Below are 13,802 nucleotides of genomic sequence, written 5' to 3' on the forward strand. Positions count from 1 at the left end.
CATTGATGACAACACTAGCATCTTTGTCCAGCAATGATGAGACGAGTAAAGTTGTACGTATGAAAGGACATTGGTGGGTTTTCTATAGACATCAAATTTGAAGGACCTTTCCTATCTGTAAATCATTACATCAAGGAAAGGTAAATGATTATTTTCTTCTATTTCCATGGTAAATTTAATGGAAATAGATGAAAAAAGCTGGAGTCAGGGAACCATAAAGGTGGAAACGTTGGAAACACCAGACTCAGAAGTAGGTAATTTATTCTCGACGTTTCGAGTCCTGTTCGGGACTTGTCCTCGGGGGATACAATGGGATACAGAAATCAAATAGTCTAAATATATGAGTAGCCGTGCCCGCCGGAGGGACGCGGTAACCTGTCCGACGTGTATTGGGGGAGGGGGGGAGAAGGTAGGCGCTTTGACCTTCGTCAAGCGATTGTGTGTGGCGGTGGAGAGATGGGGGGAAGGGGAGGAGGGGGGAGAAGGTGTGGAAAGCTATTTACCCCCCGCTTTTGTCCGTGATACTTTTCCACCTATTCCTTGCTCCTACGTATATTGGGTTGAGTGTTATGGACCTGTTTATACTGTCTTCGCTAGTGGCCACGCCTCCAAGAACAGGCTAGTACCAGACTACAGGAACACCAAACGGCAGTAAACAAAAAAGACCAGAGTTCGGCAGTGTACAAACACACTGAACTGCACCAACACGAGTTCGATTGGCAGGGCACAAAGGTACTTTACAACAACAACAGGAAAGGAAGCAGACTGTTTTTGGAGGCGTAGGCGACTAACAAAGACAGCATAAACAGGTTCATAACACTCAACCCCATATACGCAGAAGCAAGGAATAGATGGAAAAGTATCACAGACAACGGCGGGGGTAAATGGCTTTCCCCTACCTTCTCTCCCCTCCTCCCCTCCTCCCCTCCCCCCCTATCCCTTCGCCACCACACACTCTCGCTTTACGCAGGTCACAGCGCCTACCTTCTCCTTCCCCACCCCCTCCATTTCGGACAGGTTACCGCGTCCCTCCGGCGGGCACGGCTACTCGTATATTTAGACCATGTGATTTCTGTATCCCATTGTATCCCCTGAGGAAGAAAATCAAGCATAAATACACATGGGAGAGGGTGGTGGATGGAAGGGTAGCAGATAGAGCGTTAATGGACTATATAGTGGTGACCAGGAGTATGGTAGGAAGAGTTAAGGATGTACATGTTCTAAGGGGAGAGAATGGGGGAATATCAGATCATTTCCTGGTGGAAGGTAAATTGAGAGTGGAGAATAGGTGGAGAAAGAAGAAAAGGGTAGAAGGTAGGGAGGTACTTAGAGTGAACTGCTTAAATGAAGAAAAAAAGGAGAATGAGTATAAGAAGAAGTTGAGTGAGGAGTGTGATGGAGTAAAGGATAGAGTAGAACTAGGAGTGGAGGAGGAATGGGGATGGTTCAAGGAGAGAGTCGTAAGGCTTGCAAAGATAGTGTGTGGAACAAGGAGGACGGGAGGGAATAGAAAGAAGTGTAGTGAGTGGTAGGATAAGAAAGCAAAGATGGGTGTGGAAGAGAAGAAGCAACCATTCATAGATCGGCTACAAATTAGGACGAGGGAATCGTATGAGAGGTACAAAGTAAAGAGAAGGGAAGTTAAGCATAAGATAAAGGAAGCAAACAGGAGAGCAGATGTGAAATGGGGAAAAAGTATAACAGAAAATTTTGCAAGTAATAAAAAGATGTTTTGGAAGGGAGTTAAAAGAAGAAGAGGAGGCGAATCAAGTAGAGAAGAAAAGGTAAAAGGTGCAGATGAAGATATGATAATGGAAGAGAAGGCAGTGAGAGGAAGGTGGGCAGAGTATTTTAGGGAGTTGCTAAATATGAAGGAGGATAGGGAGGGAAAGGTAGTTGCAGTGGGAAGCGCTAAGAAAATGAGAGTGGTGAGTGAGGAAAACGGAGGAGAAATAGGGAAGGATGAAGTGAAAGCAGCTGTTAAGATGATGAGAGCAGGTAAGGCGCCTGGTCTGGATGGATGCCATGCAGAATGTCTGAAGAAAGGAGGTACAGTTATGGTGGACTGGCTGGTGAGGTTATTTAATGTTTGTTTAAGAGAAAGTAGAAGACTGGAGGAGTGTCTGTATAGTTCCGCTTTACAAAGCAAAGGGGGACAAGTGTGAGTGTAGTAGTTTCAGAGGGATCAGCTTGTTGAGTGTAGTTGGGAAGGCTTATGGGAGGGTCTTGATTGAGAGGATTAGGAGAGGAACAAAGGGAGTAATTGGTGAGGAACAGTGTCGTTTTAGGACAGGTGGGGATGTGTAGATCAGATTTTTGTGGTAAGACAGATATGTGAGAAAGCTATAGGAAAAGGTAAGGATGTTTTGGGGGCTTTTATGGATCTGGAAAAGGCTTACGACAGGGTAGACAGGAAGGCACTGTGGGAGGTACTGCAGATATATGGGATAGGAGGAAAGCTGTTAAGAGCAGTCAAGAGTTTTTATGAGAGTAGTAGAGCTTGCGTTAGGATTAGAAATGGAGAGAGTGAATGGTTTGAGGTAAAGGTGGGACTTCGTCAGGGATGTGTTATGTCACCCTGGCTGTTATGCAAGGGTAGTGGGTCAGGGGTTGGAGATGATTAAAGAAAATGGAGAAAAGTGGGAGGTGAGCCAGCTGTTGTTTGCTGACGACACTGCGCTTGTAGCAGGATCAGAGGAGGGATTGAGGAAGTTAGTGACAGAGTTTGAGAAGATGTGTGAAAGAAGGAAGCTGAAGATAAATGTGGGTAAAAGTAAGGTGATGAGATGTACAAGGGGAGAGAGTGACAGTAGGCTGGAGGTGAGCATTAAGGGTGAAAGACTGGAGGAAATGGATAGTTTTAGGCACTTGGGTGCAAATGTGGCAGGAAAGGGAAGAGTGGGGGTGGAGGAAATATGTAGATTGAGAAAAGCGAGTAAATGCCTTGGTGGATTGAAAAGTGTAATGAGAAATAGACATCTAGGAATGAATGCTAAGACGAGGTTATATGAAGGAGTGATTGTGCCAACAGCACTGTATGGGGCAGAAACATGGAACATAAGAGAGAAAGAGAGAAGGAATTTGAATGTGTTTGAGATGAAATGTCTGAGAAGTATGATAGGGGTTACTAGGCTAGATAGTGTAAGAAATGAGGAGGTGAGGAGGAGAACAAGGGTGGAAAGGGAACTGGAAGATAGGGTTGATGAAAGGGTATTAGGATGGTTTGGACACATGGAAAGAATGAGTGAAGAAAGATTAGTAAAAGAAGTGTGGAAGGCAGAGGTGGAAGGAGTGAATATGAGGGGGCGTCCTAGGACGAGAGAGGACAGAAGATAGGGGTGAATAGAGAGGGGTTGTGTATAGATGAAGCTGTGATGCATGAGGGGAAGTGGGTGGGGGATGGGAGTGAGGAAGTATGTATGAGAAAAAAATTGGACGCAGCCCGAAGGGATTTCTCCCCGTCTTCTCCTTTTTGCATGAGGGGACGGAGAGGGGAGGGGGTCGCCGAATTTATGAAGCAGCCTTGCTGTGGATGTACTGTGTCTTGCGACACTGCTTCTGACCCAGGGCAGTGGACAGGTTGCAGGAAGGACCCGTCATCCAGGAGGTGCCACGATAAGAGGGAGGGAGGAGGGTGGAGGGGAGTGGAATATATAGGAAATGGAATGGGTGGGTGTGGTTTCTATGCCTTTTTCTTTTTGGCTACCCCCCATGTAGGGAGAAAATGCCTTTGATATATATATATATATATATATATATATATATATATATATATATATATTTGGTTAAAAAATATAGCAACTTCTGTATTTATGATCTTCTTGTTGATACTCTCTACTTTGCGAACTGCAGATTTATGCGTAGAGTTGAGCACAGAAATACTATTACCAAAAGGTATAGTAAAACACAGTGGAGTGTTCTTAATATATTCACGACGTTTCGTACACTTTGTACATTTTCAAGTGATACTGATTAATAACAAGACATGTTTATATATTGGAAAAAAATATAGGTTTTATGGTGCGGGGTGAAGTCACGTAAAATGATCAAGGGGGAGGAATGGTGGTGGAACTACGTGGGATGGTGGAACTACGTGGGATGGTGGAACTCCGTGGGGAGGTGGGATTCCGTACCGTGGTGGACTTCATGGACGGAATTATGGCAAGGTCTCTTGATTGTAGATTTAATTTTGGAGACTTCTCTTTAATTAGAAGGGCCTCGAGAATTTGCAGGCGCTTGCTATCCTGTTCTTGTCCAATAATTTTTGTGTTTTTCTCCATCATTTCTCTTGTAAGAGTGGTGTTGTGGCATGTGATAGTGTGAGTTTTTGGTGTACCGTTTTGGAGGTGGAGAGTGATTCTTCTACTGAGTGTTGTTGTTGTGTATCCTATGTATGAGGAGGGTAGGGACTCACAGTTCCCTATTTTGCACGAGTATTCATACACAAGATGACTCCTTTGAAGTTCTCGGATTTTCGTGGATGGGCTATTTTTCATGAGTAGTGATGAGGTTTTTCTGTTTGTGTAATAGATGACGACATCGAGGAAATCTTGGGGCAGGGTGGGTTTGACAATTATTTTTTTTTATTATTGTTTGCTTTATTATACGTTCATCTGTACTATAATCCGAGTGCATGAAGGCCTTGTAGAAGATTTGAATTCGTTCACCTTCTTTGTTGGTCGCAGTGTGGTGTAGGTACCATTTATCTATTTCATGCCTAATAATTCTATTGATTTTCTTGTTAGGGTAGCCATTGTTAATCAGGACATGGGTTGCTCTCTCTATTTCTAGATGAGCGGCACTCCAATTACTGGAATGAGTGAGGGCCCTTCTGATAAAAGCTCTAATGGTGGAGTCTTTATAGCGTTGGGGACACTCGCTCATTCCGTTAAGACACAGACCTGGGTTGGTCGGTTTTGTGTATACACTTGTTTTAAAATAAAGGGGACTTTATTAGACGAGGATGTCCAAGAAGGGAAGCTTGTTTTCTTGACTAAATTCTATAGTAAAATTAAGTCCAGAAATCTCCTGCAGCATATCTTTTAAGATGGGAAGTTCAGATTTGTCGTCTACTTTAACAAAGATATCGTCAATGTACCTTGCATAAATTGACGGCTTTTTAAAACAGTTAAATGTCTCTTTTTCAACCATCCCCATGAAAAAATTTGCAAAGAGAACACCAAGTGGGGATCCCATAGCTACACCATCAATCTGTCTATACATATTACCTCGAGGACAGACGAACGGGGCCTCCATTGTATATAATTCTAACATAGCTTTGAGGGCCGCTTTTGGTAAATCGAGTTTGGGAACACCATTCTCAGGATAGACCTCTTCCAGGATGTAGTTAATAGTACGTGAAATTGGTACATGGGTGAATAAACTTTCGGCGTCTAACGAGGCAATAACACCATTGGAATCGGAGTTACTGAGCAGGTCTAAAAAGTCAGTGGCTGACGACAAGCTAAATCTAGAAGGAACAAATGGTGTAAGTAGCTCGTTCAACTTTTTAGCAATAACGTAAGTAGGGGTGGGAATTTGACTGATTAATTATGGGCCTGAGGGGAGATCCTGCTTTGTGAGTCTTAAAGTTACCATAACAATAATCTAAGCCATAGTTACCTACGAGCTTAGGAAGCTTCAGTCCTCCTGCTTTGGCATTGACGGTATCCACAATTCTATTCGCCTTCGTTTTAATTTCTTCTATGGGGTTCCTCGTGATCCGTTCGAATTTAGTCACATCCATTAGTAAGGTGTCCGTCTTGTTCAGGTAGTCTTCGGTGGGGATCAGTACGTAGTGAGCAGCTTTATCAGCACGGCGGAGGGTAATATCAGGGTCCTCTCTGAGTGACTTGGCTGCTTCAATGTGTCTCTTATCAATTATCTTGCTCCTGTAATTCCCTCTGCTTTTACCGGCCTCCCTCAGGAGTTCAGCCTGCAGACCTTCTTCTGTGGTTACTTTACCATCCTTAGCTAGTTGGTGGATATTATCTAGGAGAATTTCAGTCTCAAGGCGTTTATCCCATGGACGAGGTTTAGAAAGTACATGACAGTTAAGACCAAAGTTAAGAAGTTCCTCTTGGTCTTTTGTTAAGGTCTTGTTTGTCATATTGATATAGCCAGTGGTAGGTACAGGGAATTTTAGGTTACCTTTGTTAAGACGGATGAGTTTTTTCCGGGTCCTGCTCTCAGCGACACGGCGGTGATGGTCCAGTTCTTCAACGAGAGCAAGGTTAATTTCATCTCTGGTTGATTGGGAGATGTCACAATATTTCCAATTTGTTTCGGCTTCGTGTAGCTGTTCTTTGAGTGAAGTAAGATCTTTTCTTTTGGTCTCCATTTGGTGTTCGACGAGCCTTCTTCTGTATTCCAAGGTAAATCGAACATTGCGAACTGCCGGATCATGTAGTTTAACATTTGAATATTTAGGCAGCAGGTTCTCCTGTAAGCATATTTGGTTAAAAAATACAGCGACTTCTGTATTTATGATCTTCTTGTTGATACTCTCTACTTTGCGAACTGCAGATTTATGCGTAGAGTTGAGCACAGAAATACTATTACCAAAAGGCATAGTAAAACACAGTGGAGTGTTCTTAATATATTCACGACGTTTCGTACACTTTGTACATTTTCAAGTGATATTGATTACAATAACAAGAGGCCCCCATTGTACATAATTCTAACAGAGCTTTGAGGGCCGCTTTTGGTAAATCGAGTTTGGGAACACCATTCTCGGGAGGCCCCGTTCGTCTGTCCTCGAGGTAATATGTATAGACAGATTGATAGTGTAGCTATGGGATCCCCACTTGGTGTTCTCTTTGCAAATTTTTTCATGGGGATGGTTGAAAAAGAGACATTTAACTGTTTTAAAAAGCCGTCAATTTATGCAAGGTACATTGACGATATCTTTGTTAAAGTAGACGACAAATCTGAACTTCCCATCTTAAAAGATATGCTGCAGGAGATTTCTGGACTTAATTTTACTATAGAATTTAGTCAAGAAAACAAGCTTCCCTTCTTGGATATCCTCGTCCAACAAAGTCCCCTTTATTTTAAAACAAGTGTATACACAAAACCGACCAACCCAGGTCTGTGTCTTAACGGAATGAGCGAGTGTCCTCAACGCTATAAAGACTCCACCCTTAGAGCTTTTATCAGAAGGGCCCTCACTCATTCCAGTAATTGGAGTGCCACTCATCTAGAAATAGAGAGAGCAACCCATGTCCTGGTTAACAATGGCTACCCTAACAAGGAAATCAATAGAATTATTAAGCATGAAATAGATAAATGGTACCTACACCACACTGTGACCAACAAAGAAGGTGAACGAATTCAAATCTTCTACAAGGCCTTCATGCACTCGGATTATATTACAGATGAACGTATAATAAAGCAAATAATAATAATAAAATAAAATTGTCAAACCCACCCTGCCCCAAGATTTCCTCGATGTCGTCATCTATTACACAAACAGAAAAACCTCATCACTACTCATGAAAAATAGCCCATCCACGAAAATCCGAGAACTTCATAGGATACACAACAACAACACTCAGTAGAAGAATCACTCTCCACCTCCAAAACGGTACACCAAAAACTCACACTATCACATGCCACAACACCACTCTTACAAGAGAAATGATGGAGAAAAACACAAAAATTATTGGACAAGAACAGGATACCAAGTGCCTGCAAATTCTCGAGGCCCTTCTAATTAAAGAGAAGTCTCCAAAATTAAATCTACAATCAAGAGACCTTGCCATAATTCCGTCCATGAAGTCCACCACGGTACGGAATCCCACCTCCCCACGGAGTTCCACCATCCCACGGAGTTCCACCATCCCACGTAGTTCCACCACCATTCCTCCCCCTTGATCATTTTACGTGACCTCACCCCGCACCATAAAACCTATATTTTTTTCCAATATATAAACATGTCTTATTATTGTAATCAATATCATTTGAAAATGTACAAAGTGTACGAAACGTCGTGAATATATTAAGAACACTTCACTGTGTTTTACTATGCCTTTTGGTAATAGTATTTCTGTGCTCAACTCTACGCATAAATCTGCAGTTCGTAAAGTAGAGAGTATCAACAAGAAGATCATAAATACAGAAGTTGCTGTATTTTTTAACCAAATATGATTACAGGAGAACCTGCTGCCTAGATATTCAAATGTATATATACACATATATATATATTTATATATATATATATATATATATATATATATATATATTTATATATATATATATATATATATATATATATATATATACTAGTAAAGAAGGGGAGCAGGTTTTCAGTCATACACGTAAAGTTAAAAATGACAGCATTGTTGTAGTTATTCAATTTTTTTTTCCTTTTATTCTCGATTTTCCTGATTAGAGATTTGCCGGCAATAGGGTGAATTGAAACTAAATCACTATATTCTTCCATTTTTTTCTTATTTGAGCTCAACGATAAAGGCATTTTCAAGAATAAACTGCAATAACAAAAATTATATAGTTACAGTAATGGTGACAAAAATACAAAAAATTACATAAATATAGTAAAAATGACAATTGCGGGCAAGTAAAATATGAGGGATACAAGATAAATGCAAATCAATACGGTGACAAGAAGACTTACATTTAAAGGGAGGAGAGAAAGAAAGTGACAAGTCGTGGTTGACAGATATATATATATATATATATATATATATATATATATATATATATATATATATATATATATATATATAATATATATATATATATATATATATATATATATATATATAAACCTAAGATAAGGTCAGATAAAAGGGACCTCAGAGGTCACAGGGTAAGGGGGTTGGGGGCGGGGGAGGGTTAGGCGTTTGTTGTCACCGTGAGGGAGAGAGGAGGTGGAAGAGGAAGGGTGAGGAGGGGGAGACGAAGGGAGAAAGGGGGTAGAGGGAGGGAGGAGTGGGGGATTTTTGTTTCTATATAATGGTATAGTAGAGATCAAATTGCTCTGGATGTTAATGACTGGAACTTTGTCTCTAATGTGAATGGCTTCGATTAATTATAGTCTCCTAGGGTCATCACTCGATCCAATAATTTTGGTGGAATCGGTCAATTCATCCCTTCTGAGTACAGGTTTGTGGACATTCTTATGATGTTCTTTGATTGCTCTTTCTTGTAGATGTAAAGATAGGCGACGGCTGACTTTACATCTAGTAAAACCAATGTAGGTATGAAGAAGAGGCCTACAATCATCTGAAGAACAACTATATAGGTATACCAAATTTGTTCTAGATGTGATGTCTGATCGCCAAGACGAGTTGTTTGTCATGATCAGAGAGAAAGTTTTGGGATTTTTGTAGTAGATGAGAACTCTGATTTTGTTGTTCTCATTTGTAGGAGGGCAATTTTTATTAATGACATTTTTAATGATTTTTTTTCATCTTTTTTTTGTAATTACTAGTAAAGGTGTTTCTATAGTATATGTTGATGTAGTTATGATTCTGTGGTTCTTTGATTGTGAGATGGGATTCTAGCATCTTGTTGGTAATAGAATCAAAGTCGGTGTTAGAATACCCATTGATTGTAAGCATTTGTCTAAGGTGTTGAAGTTCACTGTGTAATGCTTGCCACGAGGAACACACTGATATGGCTTTTTTTACATATGCTCTAATGACACCTCTCTTGTAGTTGTCAGAGCACTGGCTCTTCCCATTCATGCATTTATCCATGTTGGTGGGTTTTCGAGATACACTAGTAATGTTTATCATAATAATGACATCCCACCTCCCCATATCCCTAAGTCTACTTTAAAAAAATTACTTGTCACTTGCACCACAGAAGTTTCATTCAGGTGCCCAGAAGGAAACCTATACGTTCAGCAAGATGGCGCAGCGATGGGATCACCGTTAGGTGTCCTCTTCGCTGAAGCCTTCATGTCTACTGTAGAAAGTTCAGTCTTCCAGGACGGAGAGTTGAAACCATCTATATACTGTAGATACGTAGATGACATCTTTGTCAGCACCCCTTCTGTTGTTTTGTTAGAGAACATACGATGCCGACTTCAGGAAATTGCAGGCCTAGCTTTTACCTCTGAAATGAATAACAACGGTCTACTTCCCTTCCTGGATGTGCTGGTCGATTCTACATCTGACAACTTCATTACTAGTGTTCTCCTTAAGTGTTTTAATTCTGGAGTGTATTATGTCTACGTGCCAGAGATGTCCTAGGCGTTGATGGTCATAAAAACTGATATAGGGATTATTTGTGTGATCCATCATTTTCTTGTAAATATAGAGGATTATGTACCTTTCTCTACGACGCTCAAGTATAAATAGTTTTAGTTCTTGTAACCTTTCCCAGTAATTGAGGTGTTGAACAGCTCATATCTTATTTGTGAACAAGCGCTACAATGTTTCTAGTAGCTGTTTTTCGCCCACCTTCCACGGGTTCCACAGCTGACAACAATATTCAAGCAGAGTTACAAGTGACTTATATAAGGTCAACATGGGCTGTGTTTCTCTCGTTTGGATGGTGCGGAGAATATAGCCTGAATGGGATCTTGCTTTTTTTGGCCACGCTAACAATGTGTACTGTAAAGGTCCCATCACAGTTTAAGATAACCCCAAGATCATTTACATTTTCTTGGGTGATGACGTTAGAGCCGTATTGTGTTTGTATGTGTGATAATCCATCCTTTCCCCAAGGTGTAAGCCATGTGTTCCAATTTATTGCTGATGAACAACATGATGTTTCCTGAGCCCAATTATGTAAGGCTTGGAGATCAGTCTGCAGCAATTGTGTATTTTCGTTGGTGGACACTTCCCTTAATACCTTTGTGTCATCCACAAAGGAAGAGACAGAATAGTGCAAGATATATCTCTTAATGTCCGATATGTGCCCTAGAATGAACTTAGGGCCAAGCGGTACTCCACTGAATATTGTGTACGGCCAGGATCTTATACCATCCACCGGAACCTGTTGATGTCTGTTTGTTAGGAAGCAGAGTAGCCACAACCCAACCTCCTCTGTAATTCCTAAGTCACGTGCTTTATGGTATTTGAAACATCTAGACACATTACATCCATGTTTTTTATGATGTTCTAATGCCTACAAAATTTGTTTATGGTTGGCAAGGAGTTGGAACAGGGAAAAACATCCTGATCTGAAGCCGTTGCTGATTCGGGTTTATCTTGTTCATATTCAAAGTATATGGTAATTTCAGACACTATTTTCTCCAATATTTTAATTATATGTGATTTGGCTACTGGCCTGTATTTTGTAGCTTCTGCCCTGGAACCCCCTCGTATAAAGTCATAATAATAGCAGCTTTTAATAGATTTGGAATAACTGCCGGGTCGAAGCTGTTTCTGTTTTAGGATGAGCAGAGGTATGGTGAGATCAAAAGTAGTGCAGTAAAGTGGTCAGGCTCGGCTGCTGCGTTCGAAGTAATTTGTTTTATAGCTTCTCTGGCTTTGTGTTGGTTATATCTAAATCCATCAGCATGGGCTCGGAGGCGCTACGACAGTGTAAAATCTCTGCCGGTGAATAGACAGATTTGTCACTGAGAGGATTAATATACACTCCGCTGTATTGCTTTTGTAATGTGCTTGCAATTTGCCATAAATTACCGGCACTTTGGCCATTATAATCTGCTAAGGGTCCAATCCTGGGTTTAACTTTGGATTTGGTTGCCGCCTACCTGTAAAAATACTTGGGATTGATTTTAATAGATAATACGGCGCGGGATTCTTTTATTTTTGTTTCTTTGCCTCAAGATATTTTTAGTCTTTCATTCTGGAATACTGTTTTATTTCCAATTTATTGTTTACTTGAAGAATTTGAAGTTTGTGTTAATTTGTTTCAAAGTTTACTTCTTTTGCGCATAAATAATTATGATATACGTCTTTTATGAGCCATTTTTCTCAATGGTACGTGATTCAAAAAAACTTATGAGTATTTTGTCATGAAAAACTATACTGCACTTTGATACTCATTCCTATTTTGTTCCGCCATCCACTGTCCTTAGATCTCTTTTCCAAACATCTCAGGTTACCTAATCATTAAAAATGTTTAATTGATCGAGGTTCGATGGTTTAGTAGTGTTCTGGGTAAAATTCTTAGAGATCCGCCGCGCATAATTAGTTGTTAAGGTTTTATACACACACACACACACACACACACACACACACACACACATACACACACACACACACACACACACACACACACACACACACACACACACACACACACACACACACACACACACACACACACACACAAAACACACACACACACACACACACACACACACACACACACACACACACACACACACACACACACACACACACACACACACACACACACACACACACACACACACACACACACACACACACACACACACACACACACACACACACACACACACACACACATATATATATATATATATATATATATATATATATATACATATACATATATATATGTATATATATATATCTATATATGTATATATATACATATACATACATATATATATATATATATATATATAAACACACAATATACAAATATTCCCGAAGCTCACTGGCGAATACACATCGGGCTATGCTTCCGGCAACATTAAGACACAAACGAGGCATCTCCATAAGGCCCCTCATTTCACAAATATCTACAGCCACATACCCCAAAGCAAAGAAACTAGATGAGAATCTCACGCCATACGTTCCAAGCACACACACCCATTATTCAGCTTCTGATTTCCTAGAAATCCTACAGGATTCCTCTCCCGTAGAATATGCCATCACCGCCTCGATGGACGTGGAAAGTCTCTTCACACATATTTCCATAGACAAAACCATTGACTTCATCCTGAAACGAGTGTACCACAACAACGATAGAAATCCTCTTGACATCTATTGGAAAACTGTACGAAAGAGGTCCCTTCACCTCTTCTAGCGGGCAGTTGTACAAACAGATCGACGGTGTAGCAATGGGCAGCCCTCTCGGTGTCCTATTTGCTAGTTTTTACATGGGTACCATTGAGACCGAGGTCCTCGTAGCAGCTCACCCTTCTTTATACTGCAGATACATGGATGACATCTTCGTAAGAATAAAAGGTCTCGGTGAACTACAAGACCTAAGAAAACGTTTCATCACAGCCTCGGACCTCAACTTTACATACAAGGAAGAAAATAATGGATGCCTCCCTTTCGTAGACGTCCTCGTCACTGCTCGAAATGCTTCCTAAGGCATACACCAAACTGACAGACACCGGACTTTGCTTAAAGGGGAATAGCGAGTGCCCTAAACGCTTCTTGCAATCTACCATCGGCGCATACGTTAGAAGGGCCATCTCATATTGTTACACTTGGACAGAAACCCATAAAAAATTAAAGAGAATCACAAGTCCTCATCAACAATGGATTCGCCAATTTAGATGTATCACAGGTAATGGAAGCAAATGGTACAGTGGCAAGAAAAATACAAAGGAAAACAAATTTATAAAAATCTACTACAAAAGCCACACGTCCATGGTATACAAAGCAGACGAGAAGACCATCAAAGAAATTATTAATAAAAATGTACTACCCACCGACCCAACAAAGTACATCCAGATGATCATATACTACAAAACAAAGAAGACAGCTCGTAATCCTCCCAACACAACGAAAACATAAATACAAGAAGACCATGTTGCGTATCAATACAGCAGCAATAGTGAGGAGTGTGGGCCTCACTAATGTATTGGTATGACAACTACAAAGCTAAGACGACGCCTGGCATACCACTTGAGCAAT

At 40.7% G+C, this 13,802-nt stretch overlaps 3 protein-coding genes across 3 annotated transcripts; 1 reads left to right on the forward strand and 2 right to left on the reverse strand.

Moving 5' to 3' along the window:
• Window positions 1-4,953: 4,953 nt before the first annotated feature.
• On the reverse strand, window positions 4,954-6,340 carry LOC143041315 (uncharacterized). Its single transcript, XM_076213141.1, has 2 exons — window positions 5,559-6,340; window positions 4,954-5,470 (listed from the first exon to the last, which is right to left on the reverse strand). Exons 1-2 carry the CDS (start codon window positions 6,338-6,340, stop codon window positions 4,954-4,956), a joined length of 1,299 nt encoding a protein of 432 aa, XP_076069256.1.
• Window positions 6,341-6,793: 453 nt separating this feature from the next.
• On the forward strand, window positions 6,794-10,328 carry LOC143041325 (uncharacterized). The gene is made up of 2 exons (XM_076213148.1): window positions 6,794-7,382; window positions 10,288-10,328. The coding sequence occupies exons 1-2, from the start codon at window positions 6,794-6,796 to the stop codon at window positions 10,326-10,328; spliced, it is 630 nt and encodes a 209-aa protein (XP_076069263.1).
• A 154-nt stretch (window positions 10,329-10,482) lies between these two features.
• On the reverse strand, window positions 10,483-11,636 carry LOC143041332 (uncharacterized). The gene is made up of 2 exons (XM_076213156.1): window positions 11,622-11,636; window positions 10,483-11,100 (listed from the first exon to the last, which is right to left on the reverse strand). The coding sequence occupies exons 1-2, from the start codon at window positions 11,634-11,636 to the stop codon at window positions 10,483-10,485; spliced, it is 633 nt and encodes a 210-aa protein (XP_076069271.1).
• Window positions 11,637-13,802: the final 2,166 nt, after the last annotated feature.

This window comes from Oratosquilla oratoria, chromosome 3 (genome assembly GCF_046742065.1).
Source record: "Oratosquilla oratoria isolate Oo_2021 chromosome 3, ASM4674206v1, whole genome shotgun sequence".
Classification (NCBI taxonomy): Eukaryota; Metazoa; Arthropoda; class Malacostraca; order Stomatopoda; family Squillidae; genus Oratosquilla; species Oratosquilla oratoria.